At 40.8% G+C, this 23,840-nt stretch overlaps 1 protein-coding gene across 9 annotated transcripts in view; it reads right to left on the reverse strand.

Moving 5' to 3' along the window:
* Nucleotides 1–23,840, reverse strand: part of PARD3 (par-3 family cell polarity regulator) — a 766,284-nt gene that overhangs the window by 134,467 nt on the left and 607,977 nt on the right. For all 9 annotated transcript variants that reach the window (XM_053261606.1, XM_053261605.1, XM_053261600.1 and 6 more), the window contains one exon: nucleotides 18,116–18,367. In XM_053261606.1, the coding sequence (XP_053117581.1) occupies nucleotides 18,116–18,367 (252 nt within the window). The remainder of the gene's footprint in view (nucleotides 1–18,115; nucleotides 18,368–23,840) is intronic.

Raw genomic sequence — 23,840 nt, forward strand, 5'->3', positions numbered from 1 at the left:
GGCTGGGAACTGTGTTGCAAACTGATTTCCTTTGATCTAGTAAGCTCAGCTCCTGCCAACAGCACTGAGTAACCTTAAAGTTGTGAGGCCACATTTTAAAGCAAGAGGGAGCTAATATAAAATTCAGTTGCATGTATAAATATAGTGATTGGCTTACTCCCATAATACAGCATTCATGTGAGCAACAGGCATGGTAGGGCAAGGACAGGGAGCACACAACTATATACTCAGGGCTATCTCTTTCATGTTGTGTAGGCAAATGGAGTATGAATAAGCTAGTCCTGTGCACAGTTTTGGAGCTGTGATGTTTCAAACATGGGATGTTCTTTATGGTTTATGAAGCCATGATATGCAACTGTGACATTCTGCTAGAACTAATAAGGTTTTAAAAGACGGGACATCTGGTAACCCAGACCTACCAACAAGGGGAACATTGTTCTGTCAGTGGAAAAAGAGAACAAGGGAAGTTGCGTCAAACATAAGGCAGTTCAAAGAAGAGACTGATGTTCCTTTGGTGCTTAAGAAGAGTTTAACATACAGGATCACAGAGACCTTTCTGTAACCTATGATTAGCACTAAAAAGCTAAGTGGGACAATAGCTCTGGAATTTTCTCCCTTTTGATTTCTAAACCTGTTTATTTTCTTAAAGTTTGCTATCTCACAGCTCTGCAGAGACATTTTTCTCACCACCACCACCCCCCCCGGATTTTAATGGAATGAAGTGACAGGCCCAAGCCTTTAGAGAGAGAAAAGCAACACTACACAGCAATGCATTAGCACACAGTCAGGCTTCCTAACACTCCACCATGGATGTGTCCATCTGACCTTTCTAATAATGCTCAGCACTTTCTGCTTCTGGGATCTTGAAAAGGTTGTATGGATAAATGAAAAAAGGGGAGGGGGTCAGTGCATGCTGTCCATGTGTATATGTTCTCAAAGGGTCCCATATAAACAGGACAACACAGAATTAACATTTTTGCATTAAGATTTTGTTGTTGAAAAAAGTCAGGGAACTTAGCTTGAGGATGTGTTTCTGTGACTTTTACACAACTAATTTCTTTCAGAGACTTCACTTTTCCCCCTTCTGCTTTGCTCTCTGCTCCCTTCCCACTTGTTTCTCTACATTAATTTTCTTAATCAACTTTAGTAACACCCTCATAGACATGGCGCAACAAATGTGATTGAACTGCAGAATCTAAATAACTTATATGGCTTGTCCTGCTGTGTCATCTTTGTTTAAATTGCTCTGAGGGAAAAGGAATAGAGGCAGAATTACAATTGAGGGAGAACTGGCAGCTAGGCTTTTTTTTTTTTTTAAGCTTTTTTGGAACTTTGACCAACTAATTTTTGGGGAAATCATCCACCAATGGAAAACAATGTCTGAAAAGCTGGAAGTAGTTGATGACATTCATAAATACAAAGTGTGCAAGGGATGCTAATATTTTCTTGTGTTTGCTTTGGATCTGTGTATTTCAGGTGAAGGGATTCACGACCATAAGGGTCCCATTGTGTGTCACCTTTACATATCTAAATTTGCATGCTTGTGTATTAACATTTACAGCCTTCCTTAGTCAATATTGTGTGTTTCCATTAAAGTACTCAGACATGGATGAGCAAGACTCTAAAAGCAAATTGTTTCCTTGGGCAAAATCTCTCTACTCCCTAAATCAGTCAAATGTCATGCTGGTCCTACTCTGCTACTGCATTAGGAATTAAAAGTCTGTCTAAACTTTTGTAGAAGGACCTCTGGAAATAAAGGCAGAGAGTGTAATTCTGTTTATCATGTTCAAAACAGAATATAACATTGCTAGAGACAGGAAACACCATCAGAACTTGAGTAAACAGACACACCATAAGTGAATTATGTGGTTGCTTGAGTAGCTCTCTCTATGGATTTAATGGAAGAAACACCAAACTGGTCCCAGACTGACTTTGCCCAATATCTTTGGAGCTGTACTGGTTCCCATGACATACATGCCAGTGGAGCTGTTGACCACTAATATATGCATTCACAAATTAGGTAGGAATTGTTGCCTTTCCATTGTCAGTATCCGAAAAATGTTCTCGATGAGAATGAGTACAGTTCAGTGGATCAAGATGAGCTTATGTCTGAGACATAAGGGCTGAAGTTGTGCCTCTACCATGGACTCTGTACAGTAGCTTTGGACAAGTCAAATCTCCCATCTTCTGTTTTCTGTCTATTATGGGAACAACACTGACATTCCAGTTCATGCTTTAAGTAGGTCTGAATGAAACATTAGGATGCTTTTTGCAAAGATTTTTGCAACATATACTGTTTTCCCGTTTAGCAGTCGTGTAGGGACTGCTCTAAAATGAGCTCAAAATATTACCTTTTCAGGCTGAGGACAATTCTGTTACGTTCTGAATTGGTTGTTTGATTTGAACAATGTTATCAAATCCAAATCTGATTGGCTACATAGGGTTTGCACCATCATTGTGTTCAATCCATGATTCCTGATTGGCTATCACCCTGCTAATCAACCCAAGACAATCAGAAACAACAACAAAAAATGGTACTGTGAACCAAGAGGAGAAACAAAAGCAAAGAAGAATGAAAGCAAATGAGCATCAGAGACTGCAGGAGCCATTTTTGGCCCTCTTCAAAAGAAGCACTTCCAGCTTGAAAATTGAATTGGGCAAACATTTGGCACAGCCCTACTATTAGTGTGTGTGTAACGGGGGGTGGGGGATATGCTTTTTAATGTAGCTGTTTTACTTCTTGTGTTTATTAGGTGTAAAAAAACAAAACACCAACTCTGATGTTTCCCCCCATATTGGATCTTTTATCAGGAGGGACCTAGTGTGCATTGCAAAATGAAATGAAACAAATGTTTGGTAACTGAACTGTGAGCAACATAAATGTATGTTTGCTGTCTTGATTCTTAAAGGCATACACATGACTGTTTCTAAAGTCATATTTAAAGGGCAGTCAAGTTTAAAACAGCTCAGGCTGTATCCCCCTAGGGAAAAGTTTCCTAGGGCTCATTGGGGTCATTTATTCTGGAGTCATACTGGAGGGAGGGGAGAGGAAGGGAGGGGAGGGGAGAAGGAGAAAGAGAGATTAGATCTCACAACCGAAGAACTGTTGCCACAGGTGACTTGGCCAGGATTGGTGGTTTAAAAGGAAGGGCAGAGGGGATTGGGGGAGAAGAGTGGGAGGGAGGAGGACAAATTCCAAAGTTGGATTGGTTCGGCTGAAATTGGATGACACCTTTATTTTATGATGGGAAACATTGTTATGAAAGGAATAATAGGCCAAGGTTCTTAAATGGAACTGTCTCTTTGTTTTATGTTTACATAGACACTGGTAATGTAACAAAAATAATATCCTTTCTATCCTTTTTTCCTATCCAAAGCTTAAAAAGTTTTCAGGATCCTTAAGTGCAAATATCCAAGTGTTTCTACCGGTATATACAGAGGTGCTTCCTCCAATGTCTTAGCTAAATTCCCTTTCTGATTATTATGTCTACCTACATTCTTGTTGGTTTTTGAAAAACAGGTTCAAAGAATAGGTAAATTGTTGGGGTAAGGGAAATCTATTTAGTTTCTATCTTTGTTTACATCTCTTTGGCTATTCTTAGAGGTCAAAGGTGCTCATACTATGCAGCAGAGAGAAAAAGGCCCATAAATAGCTCATGGTTCATTGCACAGAGCACCTGCCTTCCATATCATTCATGCATGGAGGACTTTGAGGTTCTGGAGAGGGGTGGTGGGAAACAAATGCTTGACTTCCTTCTTCTCTCATCCTGTATTACAGCAGTGCTCATGAAGGTCAGCAGGAAATTCCTGCCCCCTTCTCTCTCCTTTGTCCCAGATCCATGAAGCTTTAGAGACTCAATTTCCCATGAAAGTAACTAAATGTCTTTACTTCTACATCCTTTGTTGGAAGCCATCTACCTCTTAGTCCTTTCTGCATGCTAAATCTGGAGGTGTACAAATACATGCAAATAATTTTAACATGAACATATATGAAGGAGGTACATTTCCTTACCTTTCAAATAAACACACATTTGTGTGGTAGGGATCAAGTATGATAGCATTCATATTTTTCCCTTGACTATACACAAATAATTTCTGCTACATAATATTTTATATATACCTGGATCTATTGCAAAGATAATCTGAACTGCTTTAAATTCTCGTGTTGACTTCACTAAACCAAGACAAAGAATTCACAGCTGAACTTTGCTACAGTGAATGACACACGTTTATGAATTTACAAAGCACAGACATTATTATTTCGATAATGAAGGCGGCAGTGGCTCTGCTAAGAACTCTGAAAGACAGAAATGCAGGGTCCAGTGAAGCAAATTTTTCCTGCCTAGGTTTTGCGTATTATCCTATTATGTACTGATGCCTTAAACTGCAGCAATTTTAACCACTATCAAAAATGCTACAACTAATGACAGTTAATGAAATTCAGTCTCCATGAACTGTTCAATGTGGCTTTAGAAGCCAAACAATTTAGCTCTGACCATCTATGCAAGACTTTAGAGGGCATTTTTTGAAATTCAGATGAGACTTGAGGTGAATCGTCATGCATACTAACTGAAAAGGATGGCGCTGCTCTAAACCAGAGGCATGCATGCCTAGCATGGTCAGCAACTGTGCCTGCCAAGCCTGCCAGGCTTCTGAAGAGGGGAGAAGCAGAGGGAGAGGGAAGAGAAAGGGGAAGCAAAGCAGGAGGTCTTCCTATAAAGATCGTGGCTCTCCTTGGAGAAACAACAATTAGAATCAAGTTAAAAAAACACCAAAATATTCCCAACTGCCAGATCATATGCACAGCGGAAATCCAGGACTGCAGCTGTTAGCGTCTGATGGGTCGCAAAACATGCATCTGAGGATCTTTGCATTTGGTTGCATGGGGAAGCGCTCAGTAAGGCAGTAGATTGTGGAGTTTGTCAGAGCTGGTCTGCTTACAGTCATCAGGTTCTGTTCACAGAACCAGGAAGTAGAAGTCATAAGAAAGGTGTCAACATCAAAGCCCGGAGTCAGATTTAGTGAATATTGCTGTTGTCACTCAGGAAAAACCCTAGTCTGTACTGGAAGATTTAGTTATCCTTCCAGGTCAGGGGTAGCCAGTTGGAAATTGGGCAGGTGGGAACAGAGGCACTTGGAAGTTTAGGAATATCCTTTACTACCCTTTTGCCTTTTCTACAACAAAGGGAGAGAAGCATATTCTCTGTATCCAAAATCATTTTATTTACAACTCCAAATTCAAATTTGGAGTTGTAAATTTAATTTACCACTCCCCTGCTAACTGGGCAAAGAGGCTCCTTTTAAAGTGGTGATTATCTTCTATTTAGCAGAGGGGGAGCAACTGCCCCTATCCAATCCAGCACAGCATCCCTCCAGTGGCTGTTGCTGGTGTCTACCTTATATTTCTTTTTAGATTGTGAGCCCTTTGGGGACCATCTTATTTTTATATACTTTTCTATGTAAACCACTGTGAGAACGTCTGTTGAAAAGTGGTATATAAATACAGTGGTCCCTCTACTTACGAAATTAATCCGTTCCGAATGCACATTTGTAAGTCGAAAAATTCGTAAGTCGAAAAGCGGTTTCCCATAGGAATGCATTGGGAACGGATTAATGCGTTCCGGAGCCTAGAAAAAAGACCCAGACCCCCAGTAAGGCTTGCAAACTGCACAGGAACATTTCTTTTCAAGAATAAACAGGCAGTAAACAGGCAGGCAAGTCAAGGAAACCGCATGTAAAATTTGTAAGTCGAGGAAACCCCATCTAAAAATTTGTAAGTCGAGGAAACCCCATCTAAAAATTTGTAAGTCGAAAAAACCGCATCTAAAACCGGATCTAAAACTGCCGTTTGTAACTCGAAAAATACTTATGTCGAGTAGTTTGTAAGTCGAGGGACCACTGTATATTATTATTCCCCTTAAAAATAGAGGTTAAATGTGGGATATACATGTAATTACCTGCAAGAAAGAAGTATCTGAATTTAAGCCATAACTCCACCCACTCCGATTTCTAACGCCAAAGAACTTGGGGGGAAACTAGTCTTAGATGCATGTAAATACAGTACTTAGTAGTTTTTGTATTTCAGAACTGTTACTTTTTATTTTCATTAACACTTAAGGGTGAGCAGAATGTTCCGCACCCGTAATGTTCCTCTGCGCACGTGTGGCAGCCATTTGCATGGTCAGCACCACCATGCAAATGGCTGCCACACATGCGCAGAGGCCAGAAGAGTGCTAATTTGGAGTCCAAAATGGTGCTCAGAATGTTTCAAGTGTTCCAAGCTCGTTCTACTGGAACAACCAATGGAATGATCTGGGCATATTTGTGTTCCATTCCGTGCTTGGAACAGAATGCAAATATCATCCCAAGCACATCCCTATTAACACTCCCTTGTACAAGTCAAAAGCTTATGAAAGCATGTCTGAAAATGTGGTTCAAGCAAAATCAACTTCAGAATTTCCATTAAGGTGGAAATTAAGCTTTGGCTGGTAGGCAGCTGTATCCCTGCATGGAGAAAACAGACCTGGCCACAGTCATCCACACCCTTGTTACATCTCTCTACATGTGGAACTACGATTGAAAAGCCTTTTGAAGCTTCAGTTGGTTCAGAACGCAGCAGCCAGACTGCTGTCTGGGGTGAGGGACTCATCATTTCATATTACTCCAGTCTGATATCAGCTATCCTGGTTACCAATTTGCTTTTGGACTCAATTCAGAGCGCTGTGATAGAGAATCACAATTCTTCTGATTTACTCTTCTGGAACAGTATATAGAACGAATGAGGAAACCAGTATCCCACTAGTGTTATCTGGTTCTATACATTAAGCACCAGAGATTAATTTGGCAGGAGCTGCAGCATCTTGAGTGTACCTGAGGAGAGATGTTGAGTAATTCGTTCAAATCAGTTGGCTCACATCTCCTAAAATCAATGACCACATGAACTCAGGCTTCACCCTTTCCATCCTCCTCATTCTCACTGATTTGTCAATATTGTTCTCATTCCCAAAGTAGCTAGTTTGAAACTGTTAACTCCACGGGGCATTTAGGCACATTTTTCTATCTGGCTTCTGAAAATACCAAGATAACAAGTTTTATGCACGAAAGGGGTTTGTGAGCCTCTGTAAAGTGTAGTATTTTCTATTTGTATAGTATACATGTATGGATACAACTCAGTTTTATAAAGCAGGGGGCAAGCCAGAAATATCTTTCATTTCTAGCATGTATGAAAAAGAAAGATGTGTGTAGTCACTCAGTAGGCTTATTCACAAAGTAGTTTGAATCTAGGTTTAATCTGGGTTACCAACACTGAAGTGATTGTGTGAGCTCATGAGAAGATGGTTTATGGTCTGAAATTCCCACCTTGGCATGGGTTCGAACAATCACACTGATGTTGGTAACCCACGTTAAACCTTAGCCCCATTCAGACATTATGCTGTATGAGTGTACAGATGTCTGTACACTCCTACATGTGTTTGTGTGAATGACTGTACATGCATTCATGTTAAAAGTGAACCTGGGTACAGGCCCTTCAAATGCATGATACAAATAGGAAGTGTACTGTGTTCATGTGTGAATAACTGTACCTGTGTACACTGTACACCCATTGTATGAGTGTTGAACATAATGTGTGAAAGGGCCTCTAGATTCAAATGATTGTGTTGAACAGGCCTAATATCTAGTATGCAGAATGAAATAAAACTTTGGCAACAAATAACAAAAACAATAATCCAGGAAGAAATGCTTCCTTCGAACAGACGTCTGAGTCTTAACTACAGTTTTTAATAAGTTAGATCAATTAGCAGTCTATGAATGTTAGAAACATCTTCACAGTGTCATAGAGATGAAAGAAGATCTCTCTGAATGAGAAAAAGAGGGAGTGGGGGAGAGATTAAATTATGTCTGCAGTCATAATGAATCAAAGACGAGGAGGTGGTCGGCGAATCAGCAAGTTTTGATGAAATATTAAGGAGAGTGATTATTGATTAAAAATGAATAAGCCTTTCTGATTTCAGCAACCTTTAAATCACATCTTGCTAATTAACACAGCTTAGATGCATCCCTTCCTTGACAGCCATTTATCTGTTTTTGGAATGCGTAGTGCTCATATATTTAGGCTTCCTTTACATGTAATTTTCTCTGTGCAGTTGCCACTGCCTCTACAGGTGCCCTAACAGTGGCTATGGGGGCACATCTAGATGGACAAAAGGATAACAGATCTCAAGGTGCAATTGCCAAAAATGTTGTGAGTAATTCTTTTGTCAGTTCTTTCCAGGAGAAACCTTAACTGCTTTCCATACCATCTCAAAATAATCACTGGGTTATTCTGAATTGCTGTAGAAGATGGTACTGGACTCTGCTTTGGGGAAAAAAAACTGAATTAGAGCTACTCTCAACAAAGATGTATCATATTCACCAATATTGGTCATACCTCAAGATGCAGAACCTCTCTGCACCTTGAGGTAGGAACATAGGAAGCTGCCATATACAGAGTCAGACCATTGGTCCATCTAACTCAGTATTGTCTATGCAGAATGGCAGTGGCTTTTCCAAGGTTGCAGGCAGGAATCTTTTGCAGCCCTATCTGGGAGATGCCAGGGAGGGAACCTGGAACCATGCAGATGCTCTTCCCAGGGCATCTCCATCCCCTAAGGGGAATATCTTACAGTGCTCACACATCAAGTCTCCCATTCATATGCAATCAGGGCAGACCCTGCTTAGCAAAGGGGACAATTCATGCTTGCTACCTGACTAGCAAGCCAAAGGTTGCTGGTTTGAATCCCTGCTGGTATGTTTCCCAGACTATGGGAAACGCCTATATCGGGCAGCAGTGATATAGGAAGATGCTGAAAGGCATCATCTCCTACTGTGTGGGAGATGGCAATGGTAAACCCTTTCTGTATTCTACCAAAGACAGGGCTCTGTGGTCACCAGGAGTTGAAACCGACTAGCACACATTACCTTTATCACAAGATCAGCTCTCCTCCCACTGGTCTCTAGTTTACCCATTTTATCGAGGATGGAGAAAAGGCCGGCCCCGCACCATCTCACCCAAATCGGGGCTAGCACACGATCTCTTCCCCCTCCTCCTACCTTGATATTCGCTGAGACACCACTGGTTTTTTGGAGCATGCATGACTCTAATAGGCTGGTTGGATGCTTTTCCTACCCAGCTGACAGTTGTGAGAATAAGCCCACTGTCTAGAGCAGGGCTGCACAACTTCAACCCTCTACAGATGTTGGACAACTTCCAACATATCTGACTACTGGCCACTGTGACTGGGGATTATGGGAGTTGTAGTCCAAAAACAGCTGGGGGTCCAAAGATGTGCAGCCCTGGTCTAGAGACTGTGTTGTAGCACAGTTGGAATGGAAATTATCAGAATACTTTAGCTCCTGATGGTTTTTGGAGTTCAAATGAAGAAGTAGCAAAGAACTGTATGCTAACACAACTGTTTGGCTTGTATGCTTTTAAACCCAGATACCTCACGATAGCAAACATTTGCCCACTTGCACCTCAAATTTTGTTTTTGATTCCCAAGGTTTTCTTTATTAACCAGTTGCATTTTGTGAGATGAGCAAAACAAAAGCTATTCTTTCAGATCTTGGCAACAGCATGCCTTATCATTCCATTTCTGCATATAGATTGCGGCATTACACTGATTAAGGGTGACAAGTTCTGAATCACTCCTGAAGTAAATTGTACTTTTCAGAATTCTCTCAGCTTGCTACTGATAGCTGCTGCGCTTAAGTAAAACATTTGCAGAACTGAACTGAGCAATTGCTAGCTCATAATAAAGAATTATTGTTAAGTGACCTTCAGTTATTTTATATACAGGTATAAGGTGAACTCTTGGGTGGACCCCTTAGTCTTTTCCTGTTTTGCAACCTCAAGGGGGAGCCCATTCCTTTCTCTATCTTGCCATACATTCTCCCATTTATATGTCTTAAAGAACAAGCCAATAGCTGCCAGTCCTTTGATTATAGTGCAAAGCTCATTAAAGCAATAAAAGAAGCAGCCCCCCCGCCCAAGGCATGATGCGTCATGGTAAATGCAAGGTTGAGTAGTTCTCACAGCCATATCAGCTGCCAGAAAGATTCTAGATATTTGAATAAAACTCTTTATGAATCCTCCCCAATACATCTCCAAAGTCATAACCCAAACACTGGATAGAGTCACAGCAAATATACCTCACAATAGGGGCTCTGCATAAATCCTCATGAATTTATATTAAAAGTGGATTTTTATTGCATCCATGTTGGCAGAAGGGAGAAGCAGTAACCTAAGACCACTAAATACCAAAGTTAGTGATACCTCTTGCTTCCTTTACTCTGAGTCTGCAGAAGGGCAAATAGTCTTTATCAGTCTGTTCGGGGGACCAACGAGGGGCTGCTGGTTCATGATGTGGGCAGCGGGAAAACAGAAAAGCACTAAACTGCAGATAAAAGTTTTTCATTCAGGCAGAAAATAGAGAAGTAGCTATCCCAAGCAGATAGAAGGCTGATTCACTCAGGCTCATGATGGGTGCCTTTTCTCCTCAGCCAGTGTTTACTTGCCATGGTGAAAGATTCTTCTGGCACATTTGCTATGAGAACAAAACTGCAATTTTGCATACCTCCATTGGATCCAGAAAGAAAAGCCTGGGGTGCATTCAAGAACCGCAGCTGTCTATCATAGCCTATTACCAAAACTTCAACATAGGTACCTTTGTGAGGAACTGAAGGATGTACTAGCTGGCTTAAAATATAATAATCAAAACCATCACTAATTGTTAGGGGAGATCATCTTTAATATTTACTTTTGCATTCTCTAGTACAGTAAGCCCAAGAAAAATGTAATCTCAAAAAGATCACTTTTGCCAAGTGGAATTTGTAATTTTCGCCTTCTTTAAACAGCCACAAATCTCCATGCCACACAACAAACTGCTTTGGAATCTCCCCTCCATTTCAAAAGTTGTTCTACTTGGTGTGTGTATGTGCGCACACATGCGTGTGCACGTGTGGAGGGCTGTTTGATGACAAGGAGTCATCAAGTGTCTTTAGGCACATGAAATTAGCATCATGTTTCTTTCGACCCCGGTCTGTCTATGAGGATTTTTGAGGGAATGTGGAAGGGAATATTTTGACAGGGCTTGACTTGTTGAACAAGAAATGCCGGAGCTCAAGATTGCCAAGTTGCTGTCATATCCGCTCACTCAGAAGCCCTGTTTCACAAGCCCTGTTCCTTAGTATTAAAAGTTCCAGGCCTATGCTATAAAAGGCTATGTTAACGCAACCCATATCCATTAGAGAACATTTCCTAGTAGAAAGGTTTAGTGGCAGTGGGAAGGTGAGTTGCCTCATGGGCCTTTGTGAGGGGGAACAGACCCCAGCCCAGAAATTGTTTATGGGAACTCCTGTCCATGAAGCCATCAGCAGTTGTGATAACTTCAGAGGCCTGAGGCACATGTAATATATATAACAACCTCACACAACATTACTCTTAGCTATTCTGAGTGAACCCACGTACTTTCTAGCAGCTCCATTAAAAGTGCTAAGTGGGACCAACATAGGGAACGAAGTGGAACTTAACTTAAAAAAGCTTGCCCATTGTAGGATCTATGAGTTACCACAGCAAAGAATAAAAGTTAACAGAACCACAAGTTTTATCCAAAACATTTCATCCCAGAATGCGTTGCAGCTGGGGTTAGTAATAAAACTGTGGTCTTTCACTTTACTATAGCTGTCCTAAATTACTACCTCATAGCTACTCAAATAACTGTCGTAACTCTCTATTATAAGAGAGAGAAAATAAATTTTTAGCACTTACAGAAAGTGTTACCCTGGGTAATAATTCATATCTCCATCTATTATAGGTTTGGGGAAAAACAAAGATTTATATGCAGTGAGCAGTACCTCAGACTTTAAGGATCATTCACATAACTGACATTACAAATAATGAAGCAATACAATATTCAGGTATCTTGCTTTTCCACATTTAAGCAATATTTACCCCAATATTGCAATACTGTATAATATTTTACTAGAGTTCTAAAATATGACTTGGACTACTTTAGAAAGTTAGTTTTATATAGAGGTCTCAGAGAACAGGTTTCTTTCTTCCTTTCCAGTGTTCTTCTAAATTATATTTGATCCTATTTGAAGTTAAGCTGAGGTAAATATTGTCAGATAAAAGTTGAAGGCAAAATAAAATGGTTTATTGCTTTCCTGTGGCAGCCGCATATCAGTATTGCATGTGACAATTTTAAACAAACAATATCTTCGTTATACATGTTAGACAAAAGGACAAGATGGATTCTCTCCCTACTCCCTCTGCCCTGGCCAAAAAAATAAATAAATTCAGCCTAATTCCCATGACACAACTTGATTCCACTTTTAATGGAGGTCTCTTCTTTCAGACAGATTTCCCCCCTTTTTAATAGCAAAATGAATGCAAAAAACATATGATTATGGTATTTATGTTTCCATTAAAGTGTCCACAGCAAGTTGGGGAACTCTAGTCTACTATTTTGAAGCTATTTAGGTTTACAACAGCACAGTGCCTATTTCACTTCAATTATATTTGAGGACAATGCACTCTTGGTGGGAAGTGATGGCACAGCGACAGCCAGTAAATGTCCATTAGCAGCTGTCTTTTCGTGGAGTTCTCTTACTCTCTCTCTGGATGCTAAACCATAGCTATTTATTTTTTAAAAGCAATTATATAGCATTGCCATCTAAAATGAAAAAATATAAAACAGAACAAAACCACACCATTATTGATCAAAGGTTTGTGTTTTCTTCCATGTGATGTAAAACATACCAGCAACACACTTCTTAGCTAGGCTAAAAGCCTCTGCTACAGGAATGTGATTCCCCAGACACTGCTTGGTATGACAGAGGAAAATAAAGCCTATTATAAACTCCATCTAGATTTATTTATTTTTTTAAATGGTGGTGGTGCCCAAAATGAAGAGGTAACACTTTGAGAAAAACAAAACTTGGTATCCCCAAACAACTGTTGCAAATATCAGAATATTGCATAGAACAAATATAGCTGCGACAATGGATGAATGTTTCGCTAAATCTAATTCATATACTTTACAGAGTTTAACTCCAGATAAGACTAAGGTGAAATCTATCCAAATGCTTACAAAGGAGTTGGCTCAAAAACCTCCATGGTTCCAATATTTTCAGAACAGCTCGATTGTGCAGAAAGAGTTACAAAGACAAGGGGGGAGGACTCAGAGAATTAACTGATTTTGAAGATTTAATTAATCAGAAAACTGATCATATGTTGAGTGCAATATACAAGTTGTTACTGAAATATGAGACAGGAACTGAGCAGATCAAAGAATGTATGATAAAATGGATGCAGAATATCAACAGAACGATAGATATCTGTGATTGGGAATATCAATGGAAGAAGAATATTAAATTTACTTTAAGTAATAATTTAAGGGGAAATTGATATATGATGTTTTGCAGGTGGTATATGACCCCATTGATTATTAATAAGATTGATAATAGCTTCCCAAAGGAATGCTGGAAATGTAATCAACAAGTGGGGACATTTTATCATATACAGTATGGTGTACTTGTAGCAAAGCCCAATCGTTTTGGAAGCAAATTCACTCTAAAATGGAGAAATTTTGGAAATCAAATTCCGTTTTTTGCCAGTACTCTTTCTTTTAAATATGACGAAACCTTATATTTCCATTAAGTTTACTGAGTTATCTTTATACATGATTATGGCAGCTAGGATTTTATATGCTACTAACTGGCGCTCTTCAGTGATTTCATCTTTAGACGATTAATTTTTTAAATTATGGGATTATGCTTCTATCTCCAAGGTTACTGCTTATATGAACAGTGCCTCAACAGAGTCATTCATGCTTGTTTAGGAACCTTTTATAAACTTTAACACTTGACAAGGCTATCATTTGTTCCCGAGATCTGGGTTCGATTTGTAATCCTTCTACACATGTGGACAAATGTGTTGGTACCCCTCCACGAAAAAAGAAGAACCCACAATTGTCTCTGAAATAACTTGAAACTGACAAACGTAATTGGCTCCAGTTTTGTCTCATCTGTCCAAAGGACATTCTCCCAGAAGCATTGTGGCTTGTCAATATGCATTGTAGCATATTCCAGTCTGGCTTTTTAATGACAAAACTGGAGCTTTTTGGCAAGTCACATCAACTCTATGTCCACAGACGAAAAAAATGAAGCTTTCAAAGAAAAGAACACCATACCTACTGTGAAACATGGAGGAGGCTCAGTTATGTTTTGGGGCTGCTTTGCTGCATCTGGCACGGGGTGCCTTGAGGCTGTGCAGGGAACAATGAAATCTCAAGACTATCAAGACATTCTGGAGCAAAACGTACTGCCCAGTGTCAAAAAGCTCTGTCTCAGTCGCAGGTCATGGATCCTCCAACAGGATAATGACCCAAAACACACAGCTAAAAGCACTCAAGAATGGCTAAGTAAAACAGAGGAGGGTTCCTATATACATTTATGGTGGACTTGTAATAAGTCTAAAGGCTATTGGGATTTAATATACAATGAGCTTAAGAAAGTGTTTAACATGACTTTCCCTAAGAGCCCAGACACAATACTATTAGGTATTGATAACAGTTCATTGCCTAGGAAATACTGGATCCTCTTTATGTATCTGACAGCAGCAGCAAGATTGACATTTGCATACAAATGGAAAGACATCCATTGCCCTAGTAAAGAGGATTGGATACTTAGAGTTGGCAGAAATGGCAAAGCTAACAGCATTATTAATAAATAAACTTGAAGTATTTAAAAGGGAGTGGGACCCTCTTCTTGTTTACCTAAAACATATTATAAAATGGATATCAGGCTTTTGAGTGGTAACAAAAAAGTTTTTTAAATGCCCTACAGCTGATTTTCGTATGATTTATCAGGGGTGAGAACAATTAAATTACAGGCAAGATTTGGGTATTGTAACTGATGCTTGTTCTAATGATGAGATGGAAGTCCTCATGTTTTTTTGTTTTGTTTGTGTTTTTGTTCTTTCTTTTTTCCTTTTTCCCCTTTTTGTGTGTGCGTGTGTACATTTTATGTTTCATGCCATTTTCATTTGTGTTATTATTTGAAATATTCTGTTGTATCAAAACTCTAAAGCAAAGTCTGATTTTTGTTCAATGCGGAATCAACAATGATGGGTGCCAATTACGTTTGTCAGTTTCAAGTTATTTCAGAGTCAATGGTGAGTTCTTCTTTTTTCGTGGAGGGGTACCAACACATTTGTCCACATGTGTATCTTGTATATCTATTGTAATTATGCTTGCATTAAGACCAGCAGGTGGAAGTAATCTTCTATTTCTTTCTCTCTTTTAGTACTTTTTTCCATGTTTCAGACGTTTTCTTGATCTCTGAATCACTTTAAAGCTCTTACCTTATTCTATGTTTCAAGAGATGTAATCAAGCTTTGTTCTTTGACTATTTTAATAAATAAATAAGTTATTAAAAATTAAATAAATCTTGTAAGCAACCCTTTGTAAACAACGGCAGGCCACTTCTGTCATAAAATGTTTGTGCAAATGAACACTTGTTTTGGCACAGAAAACAACATATAGTACACCGAACTGCATTCAGTTTTCATTCATTTCTGTTCTATAGTAAACTTGACCCCAGATAGATTGTCTGCGCCACGGGTCTCCCGGATCCTTCCTGTGGTGCCCCCTCTTCGACTCTAGGACTGATTACTTCTATGATGGAATAACCTATTCACACCAACCCTTTGGCATTCAATGAGAAAGAAGGGCAGAGCCATGCAGTGCGCGCGCGCACACACACACACACACACACACACACACACACACACACACCGCCTATAGTATCTCCTCATCAAGAGGCCCAGCAGCAGAGCCCTACCCAAGGCCAGAAATCTGTGCAAGTGCCCACTGCCTTGCAGGGTCTGGGAACTGGCATATCTTTGGACAGTGACTCTCATCTCAAGAACATTAGTGAGCTGAGCACCCAAGGCAGCCTACCTGAGCCAGTGAGCACTCAGGTCTTCCCTGCGGATCTCCCTGGACTAGGCCCAAGACCAGGCCTCTGTGAAGGACGTATTGAACCAACTGAGTGCCTCACCAGCACCACCTGGGCCAGAAGGGTGGATACTAGCAGATGCACCCTGTTCCCTCACTGTCTTGGCAAGAGCCCCAGTCCTCCAGCTTGGCCGCCAGAGACTTTCTAACTTTTGGGGTTTAAGCTTAGTATACATCCACACAGATTTAAGATTCGTATACATATACCATATCTATAGGGATGCCCTTTAAAAGTTACCAGAAACTACAACTAGTCCCGAATGCAGAGTCTAGGCTGTTGTTGGGAGCTCATTTATAGGGATGAAGTGATTCTTTTGTTACACCACCTGCAGTTGCTCCCAATTCACTTCCAGACACAATTTAAGGTACTGGCTGTTATTAGTAAAGCCCTAAATGATTTAGGACCTAGATACCTTAAGGGCTGCCACTTCATCCTCTTATGAAACTCCCCAAATATTGAGATCTTCAGTTTGATCCCTACTGCATATCCCACCTTGTTCAGAGGTATGGTTGGCAGTGAACTGGAACATGGCCTTTGTGGTGGTGGTGATGCCTAGGTTGTAGAATTGGTCTATCTAGCACAATATTGTCTACACAGACTGACAGCAACTCTCCAGCATTTCAGGTGGGTCTTTCCAGCTCTACCTGGAGATGCCAGAGACTGAAGCTGGGTCCTTCTGCATGCAAAGCAGATGTTCTTCTACTGAGCTACAGTCCTTGCACAAATGTCTGATGGAAGTTTGGGGTGGCATACAAATTTGATAAATAAAAGTTACAGCTCCCCACACCCTTCCAGCAGCAGGGCTGGACCTGGCCACTTAGTGCTCTGCAAGCAAATGCCTCCAGAAAAAGAGCCACCAGATAAAGCTGGAAGATTAAAAACCAATTATTGCCACTTCCTTGCAATGAAGAAAAGTAAAGGGCTAAGGGCCAAATTCCCCAACCGTAGAGGATCCTTGCAGGGGTCAATACTACACCTTCCAAGGGTCCTTGCAACTCACAAGTTCTCCCTCAATACGTAGTCTGCCCTTGTATCATAATGACAGATATTTTGCTAATGTTAAAGCAAGAGGGGCTTTGTTTTGATTAGCATTTGCCTATCCAACTTGCTTATAGAATTCACCATAGCAACACATGTATATAAACCCTAAATGCACTAACATAATCTTTGTTATGGCTTCACAATGATCATCTTGCAAACTTGGAAATGGTCCAATCTGGGCTCCTCAAGAATGGTACACATATTCTGGACAGGTTTTGTTCAGATAAAAACTTTGAAAACAACCTTTGGTTCCAATGGCAATTTTTTTCTCTAACCATGCCATAGAATAACTCCATTAGAAACTGGATAACACACATTCAACTCCTGGGAAAGCTCCGTTATGTGTTATTTCTTGTGACACCAAGAATGATTGGTAAAGTAGCAGAGCAATGCAGGGCCCAAGAGACACAAACATAGGGTTTCACTTAAGACAGTACTGTTGCCAGACTGCCCTTGTCTAGACCATTCAACCCAATTCTCTGTGTTGTTTTTGCTTTACTGAAGAAATTGATTTGAAGCAGTTGAAGGGTTGGTGCAGAGCCCCAGCCTGGGAATCCAGAAACATTGGCTTAAATGATTCCTTCCCACCCTGCCACATGATAAGCACATGAGGGCATTGAAACATTCGACCAGGCACTGTTCCAGAAAACCAAATGACAGATACTGCCCACAAACACCACAACATATTACAAGGATGGCTGATAATTGGACCAGTGGCCATTCCAAGTGTGACTTTAATTTGAATTATACTAAATAGTGTAATTTGGGTCCAAATGCATTTCTAGAAGATGATAAATTGTGTTAGAATCATCTGAAAAGATTGTGCTGCTCATTCCATTATGACTTGATTTGTGAAAATTCAATATTTTTCTCCACAAAGGCTTTTAAAAAGCCATTAATAAAATGCAGTTCTGGCTTTAGAGTTGATGAACAGTCACCTCCCATGGCAGAAAAAAGAAAAAAAATTACAAACCAGACATTGGAAGCAGAATATTGACTGAAGTCTGGTGCCTACCTGTCTGCAGGTGAAGACTTTGAATTGCGTGCTTTCTTTACTTGTGCATATAATGCTTCCACCGTTGGTCCTTCCCTTGGGCTCTGTGGTCTATTGTTCACTGTGCCACTATTTGTAGAGGAATTATATGAAGCAATTCCAGCATACATCGAGTCACCATCACATCCAAATGTCCTGTTTAAATCTTGGATCTCAGCATAGTCTCTTTCCCGAGCTTGTCTCTCACGAAATTCTCGTGTCTTGGCTTGAATTCTGGAAATGAGAAATAAGGCTAGAAATATGTTTGAAACCAGGGTGCAAAGATACTTCTATTCAGCAGTAAATAATAATTAAAATGTTGTCTCGCATAGCTGAATAGCTGCATGGGATTTAACCTGAATTGGGGTTCTGAAGAAGATTTCCATCCATCTTTAGACATCTTTAGGGGCAAATGGCTTGGACCACTATTTCTTTTGAAAAACTGTTGACACACACATTGGTGGACAGGTTTCAACAAGGTTTGCCATTTGCATTTTGAAGATCCACACTTAGTTATTCCAATGCTACAAAAGGTTCTGACTCCTTTCTTTTCCTCCACCTGCAGTAAGATTGGGAGCAGGCTTCAGGCTCACCATACATCAGGACTGCACAACTCAAATGCCCTAATGGGCTGGAACCATCCACAACTTGGCGTGCAGAGCCAAAGTCAATTTTAGCACATTACATTAAAATTAAACAAATAATTAGGTACTTGTGGATCTATTCCCCCCTGTCAATGGACCCATAGTTTTAACCAAAAAATAGTGGCCAGAAAATAGGTCCTGCACCTGCTGAGTCAGTGAGGTCCCTGGAGTGCAAGCCAGCCCAAAATAAATGCCAACGCCTCTCCTCTCCCTAAACAGTCATTGCTTTCAGGCTACAATCCTAGGCATGCTTTCGTGGGAGTAAGCCTTGCTGGGAACACCATGGAACATATTAATGAAAAAACATGCACAGGATTGCACTTTAAGGCAGTTTCCAGCTCCTGTGTTGCTGCAGGATACCTGGGGGCCAGTTAATTAGCCCCCGTGGCCCGAATCCGGCCCCTGGGCCTTATGTTGTGCAGGCCTGCCATACATACAAGTATAATCCTCAGCTTGGAAGATCCCCCTATTAATTTAGCTCAGAAATTATCTTCGTCTGGACATTCAAGCAGCTTTTCCTGGGAGGCAAAATTTACACCAACTTAAAATGTCACTCACAAAATTCTTACCCTGCCACAAGGAGATAGAGCTTGGCTCACAAAACTATGAGCACTTTGATTCTATTGCATGTGGTAATTATTAATCTTTGTTTGCATGATGATGTATTTCACACTGTAACAATATCACTTTGCAAACTGATAGATTCAGTATTCTTTGACCATTAAAAGCACATGGTGGAGGTTTTATCTCATACTAAATCGAACTCTGTCCTTCATCCATTCACAGGCTATTTAATGTCTTTTAGCTATCCTACTTTATGGTTTCTATAAAGAACTCCGAAGGATAAATGCTGACCTTATTTAAATCAATAGGAAACTTCCCATTGACTCAGTGAGGATAGAATTTCACTCATTCATAGACTTTATAAACATCTTGTTAAGTATAATTAATAACAAAATAGTACCTCTATGTATTACAGTCATGATTCCCATGTGCATTATACATCTGAATGTAATTTAAAGCGTTTTAAATTCAGAAGGTGGTCTTACAGCTAGCAATACTGGAGACTCTCTTTTTGTAATGAAGGCCTCTCAACACATTGCGTCAATCTAGCCCACCTATATAAGTGGGGCTCTTCCGTCACCCATGCAAACAGAGCAGAGGAACAAGCTCATTCCATTTACAGAGCTCCATCTGCTACTGCTGGCAATGGAAGCCCCCCCCCCCCCCCCCCCGCATGAGAGAGACCCGAAGGCATGAGAGACCCGAAGGTCTGCATGAGAGACCCGAAGGCAGAGAAGATGCATGGGACCAAATCAATGAAGTGAACTATTCTGGCAGCTGCATTCTGATGTTGTGCTCCTGGAATCAGGACTGTTGTTTGAATGAGCGCAGATTTCTTCACTGTATACCCAGATTCATCATGCCACTCTCAGGGCCAACCGCATGATGAAGAGAACTGAGGCAGTTGCTTTCCTGCTGCTCAATAAAAAAGAATCACCTTTAAAAAGGTGCCGCTTTGCTCAGCAGGGGTTCTAGCCAGGGTCCTGGACTGTAGAAAAATCACTTTGTCTTATTACAGCTGCTTCAACAATGTCCCCATTGTTAGCATTCTCCTAGCATGTTGCTTTATTGAGCTGTATCAAAAGGAAACAAATAGCTCTGTGCTACTTTAGAAGTGAAGGCTTCCTATATGCACACCTGGAGCAGCATGGGAGCCATTTCCCCTTGTTGTAATCCCATGTGGTGCTGACACGGGCACAGCCAACTAGGTGGGTCTTTCCCATTTGAATACACCTCTTCCTGTTGCCACTGGACAAATGGAAAATATCCACACCACTGTCACCTGAGGATACTTTCTAGCTGAGCAAAGAGGCACTTGTAAAAGTGGCAGGTCTCTTATATAAAAGGGAGAGCAATTGTCCCTATTTAACTCGAGCACAGCATCCTCCCAGTGACTGTTGCTGGTGTCTACCTTGTGTTTGTTTTTAGATTGTGAGCCCTTTGGGGAGAGGGAACCATCTTGTTAGTTAGTTACTTTTCTATGTAAACCACTTTGAGAACTTCTTTTTTAAAAGCGGTATATAAGTAGTGGCGGTAGTAGTAGCAGAGGGCTGGGCTTTCACAAATATCTTACCTTAAGGGGGGGATAACCAGTTTATTGCGACATGAGCTTTAAGACGGTTCATTTCTATATTAGGGCAGCATATTACTTTCATAGAATCATAGAACTTTAAATTTCAAGACCTTGGAGGTCTTCTCGTTGAATGCCATACAATCCATGAACCAGGCACACAAATTCTGGCCATCAGTACCATCCCAGGGGACGAATGCTCATCATGATTTCTGGCAATGTTCACTCCGTTGGAGACGGAAAAAAGGTGATAGCATATTTCACTTGCAGATTTCTGTGTGTGACAACACTTCATTTATCCCTACCCCCAAAACAATCAGAGTAAAATTTCTGTCATTTTTGAACAGAGGAAAAGGGTAGGGTAGGGTAGGGTTAGGATAACAGTGATGTAGTACTCTCTCCATGGAATAATCTTTGGAAGATATTCCTGCCCATTTTTCTTTCCATTCCTCTTGACAACATTGATAGATCTTATAGTAGTTTGTGTGTTTTTTAAATGCTTAAAGGCTATTCAAATATAATTGAAGATTTGGCCACAGCAGGCCAACAGCATGATAACTCCCTGAAAGGAGTACAATTCTATTACCTATTTTCCATCTCTAGGGGTGTAGACCCTGTCAAAAATCACAATGAGCATTCATTTCCCGCCAGTTGGTACCAACCACCAGTATTCCCTCTAAGGTGTGCGCGTGCTCACGAGCTTTTTGATGTCCACGGAGTTAATTTTAGATCCCGCTCAGGTTTAATCAGGAAGGCCCCGTTCTGAATGCACATGAGCAGACACTGTCTTGATACTGCCACCCAGAACACAACTCATTCCGCACAGAGATGGGAAAAACTAGAGGGACCACTGCCAACCACCCCAGCTGGCTCATGTACTAAAGAGCAGAGCAGGAAACTGTAGCAAGCATGGGTTGTCCCCTTTGCTAAGTAGGGCCCACTCTGGTTTACATTTGAATGGGAGACTACATGTGTGAGCTCTGTAAGATATTTCCCTTTGGCGATGGGGCCATAGCTCTGTGGTAGAGCATCCGCTTACATGTGCAAGGTCTCAGGTTCACTCCCCTGGCATCTCCAGATAGGGCTCCCTATGTCCTATGTCACCACATTCTTGACAGATGGTCATCCAGACTCTACTTGAACATCTTTAATGAAGAAAGGCAGACTGTTTATTGTTGAACAGCTCTTGCAATTTGGAAATTCCTCCCAATCTAGCTTCAAAATTCCCTGGCAAACGTTCTCTTTGGAAACCTATGCTTTCCCCCCTTCAGCTCAAAGCAAAATGCAAAAGGTTTTTCTAAAAAATGCAATAATAATTAAAACCACAAACATTGTGAGACCAGCAGCAAAGCAAGAATACTACAGAATCTGTTTGTTACTTGGAAACACAGCTAACCTGTCAGTCCAACTGAAAATCCAACTAAAAAACTGCACTCTACAGCCCTTTCTAAAAGAGAGCAAAAAAAAGAAGAAGTAGAGCTTTGGACCTCAGGGGGGAAATCATTCCACTGCCTCGGGGCAATCACTACAAAGGCCCTCCTCCTAGCAGCTACAGCTCTCACTTAGTGTGCTGTTGGAATACAAAGCAGGGCACAGTGAAGGCTGTTGTAGGTAAACCTCTGGGCATTTGTAATTGCTGCAACCTGGGGCAGCTGTACAATTTTTTTTACTGCATTTCTGAGGGAGAATACAAGTGAGTATGAAGGCACAGAAACCTTACCAAAATGACTGGGCCCTTAAGTAGTTTACAGATGCCTGTTACGGCTTAACTAATGCTACAAGCCAAGAACACATGTTGAGAATTCTACAAGCAGCTATCCTTTTGATTATTTAGGCAATTGTTACTGTCCTTAAGAATTAGAGTAACCATGATATTTAAGCATCAGATGCATGAGGTGCAAGTTGAAGGATTTGAGAGATTTCTCAGTTCGGTTCAATACAACAGCAATAAGAACAGTTCAGGACCAATAATTAAAAAGCAGGAAGACTCTTCTTCAGAGGCATATTTGATTTTAAAAAGGTCCCCTCATTGTCTGTTCTTGGAGGGGGGAGATGGCTTGCAAGTGACAGGAAAAACTGGACTGAATGGTCCTCGCAATGCACGGCTGTGGAGCTACATGGTCTGAACCTCATAACATTTGCCAAGACTTAGAACACGTCCAGTTCCCCCTTTCCCAACTGTCAATCACAGCAGGCGGGCAGGCAGCACACACGCACCTAAGTAAAGACGTACACAATCTTAACTGGGTGATCTTTGATTGGGGTAAGGAAGGAATTTCCCTGTGTGCCCTCACTGGCCATTCTGCAAATGTATGCTTCACTATCCTTGCAGTGTTCCTTCTTCTGGACTATGATTTCACAATTATATACTAATTGGTTGAATTTAGCTGTTTAGCTCATTGCTTGTTTTGTTGTTCTTTTGTCAGAACTTTGGCAAAGAATCAGTGCAGACATGGAAAAATGTCAGCAGCCAGTGAAGAAATTATTTGGAGATGGCCAGGAGGACTAACTCAACTGCTGCGGAGCAAGGGGGAACACTCAACAAGCCCGATGGGGCCCACAAGTAGGACTCCTGTCTATGGTAGTAAAGGTAGAATATAACCAATAGGAGTAGCTCCCTTGGGGAACTTATTTCAAGCATATCTCTTCCCCCAAGTGACATAGGTAATTTATTATAAATTATGTGCAGCTTTAGGGCGAGCCAAGCTGTGCCAGTAGGACCTTAGTTGGCGGTCCATTCCAGTCTCTTTGGGCCTCTTAAGAGAGAGGGCAATAACCATCCCTGGCTACACATATAAAAAAACAGCATGTTGTATCATGTTCCTTTACTAAAGCTGTGGCTTGTTTTATCCATGGGGCTGTAGCTCAGAGGTAGAGCATCTGATTGCATGCAGAAGGTCCCAGGTACAATCACTAGCATCTCCATGTA

Source organism: Hemicordylus capensis, chromosome 6 (genome assembly GCF_027244095.1).
Source record: "Hemicordylus capensis ecotype Gifberg chromosome 6, rHemCap1.1.pri, whole genome shotgun sequence".
Taxonomy (NCBI): Eukaryota; Metazoa; Chordata; class Lepidosauria; order Squamata; family Cordylidae; genus Hemicordylus; species Hemicordylus capensis.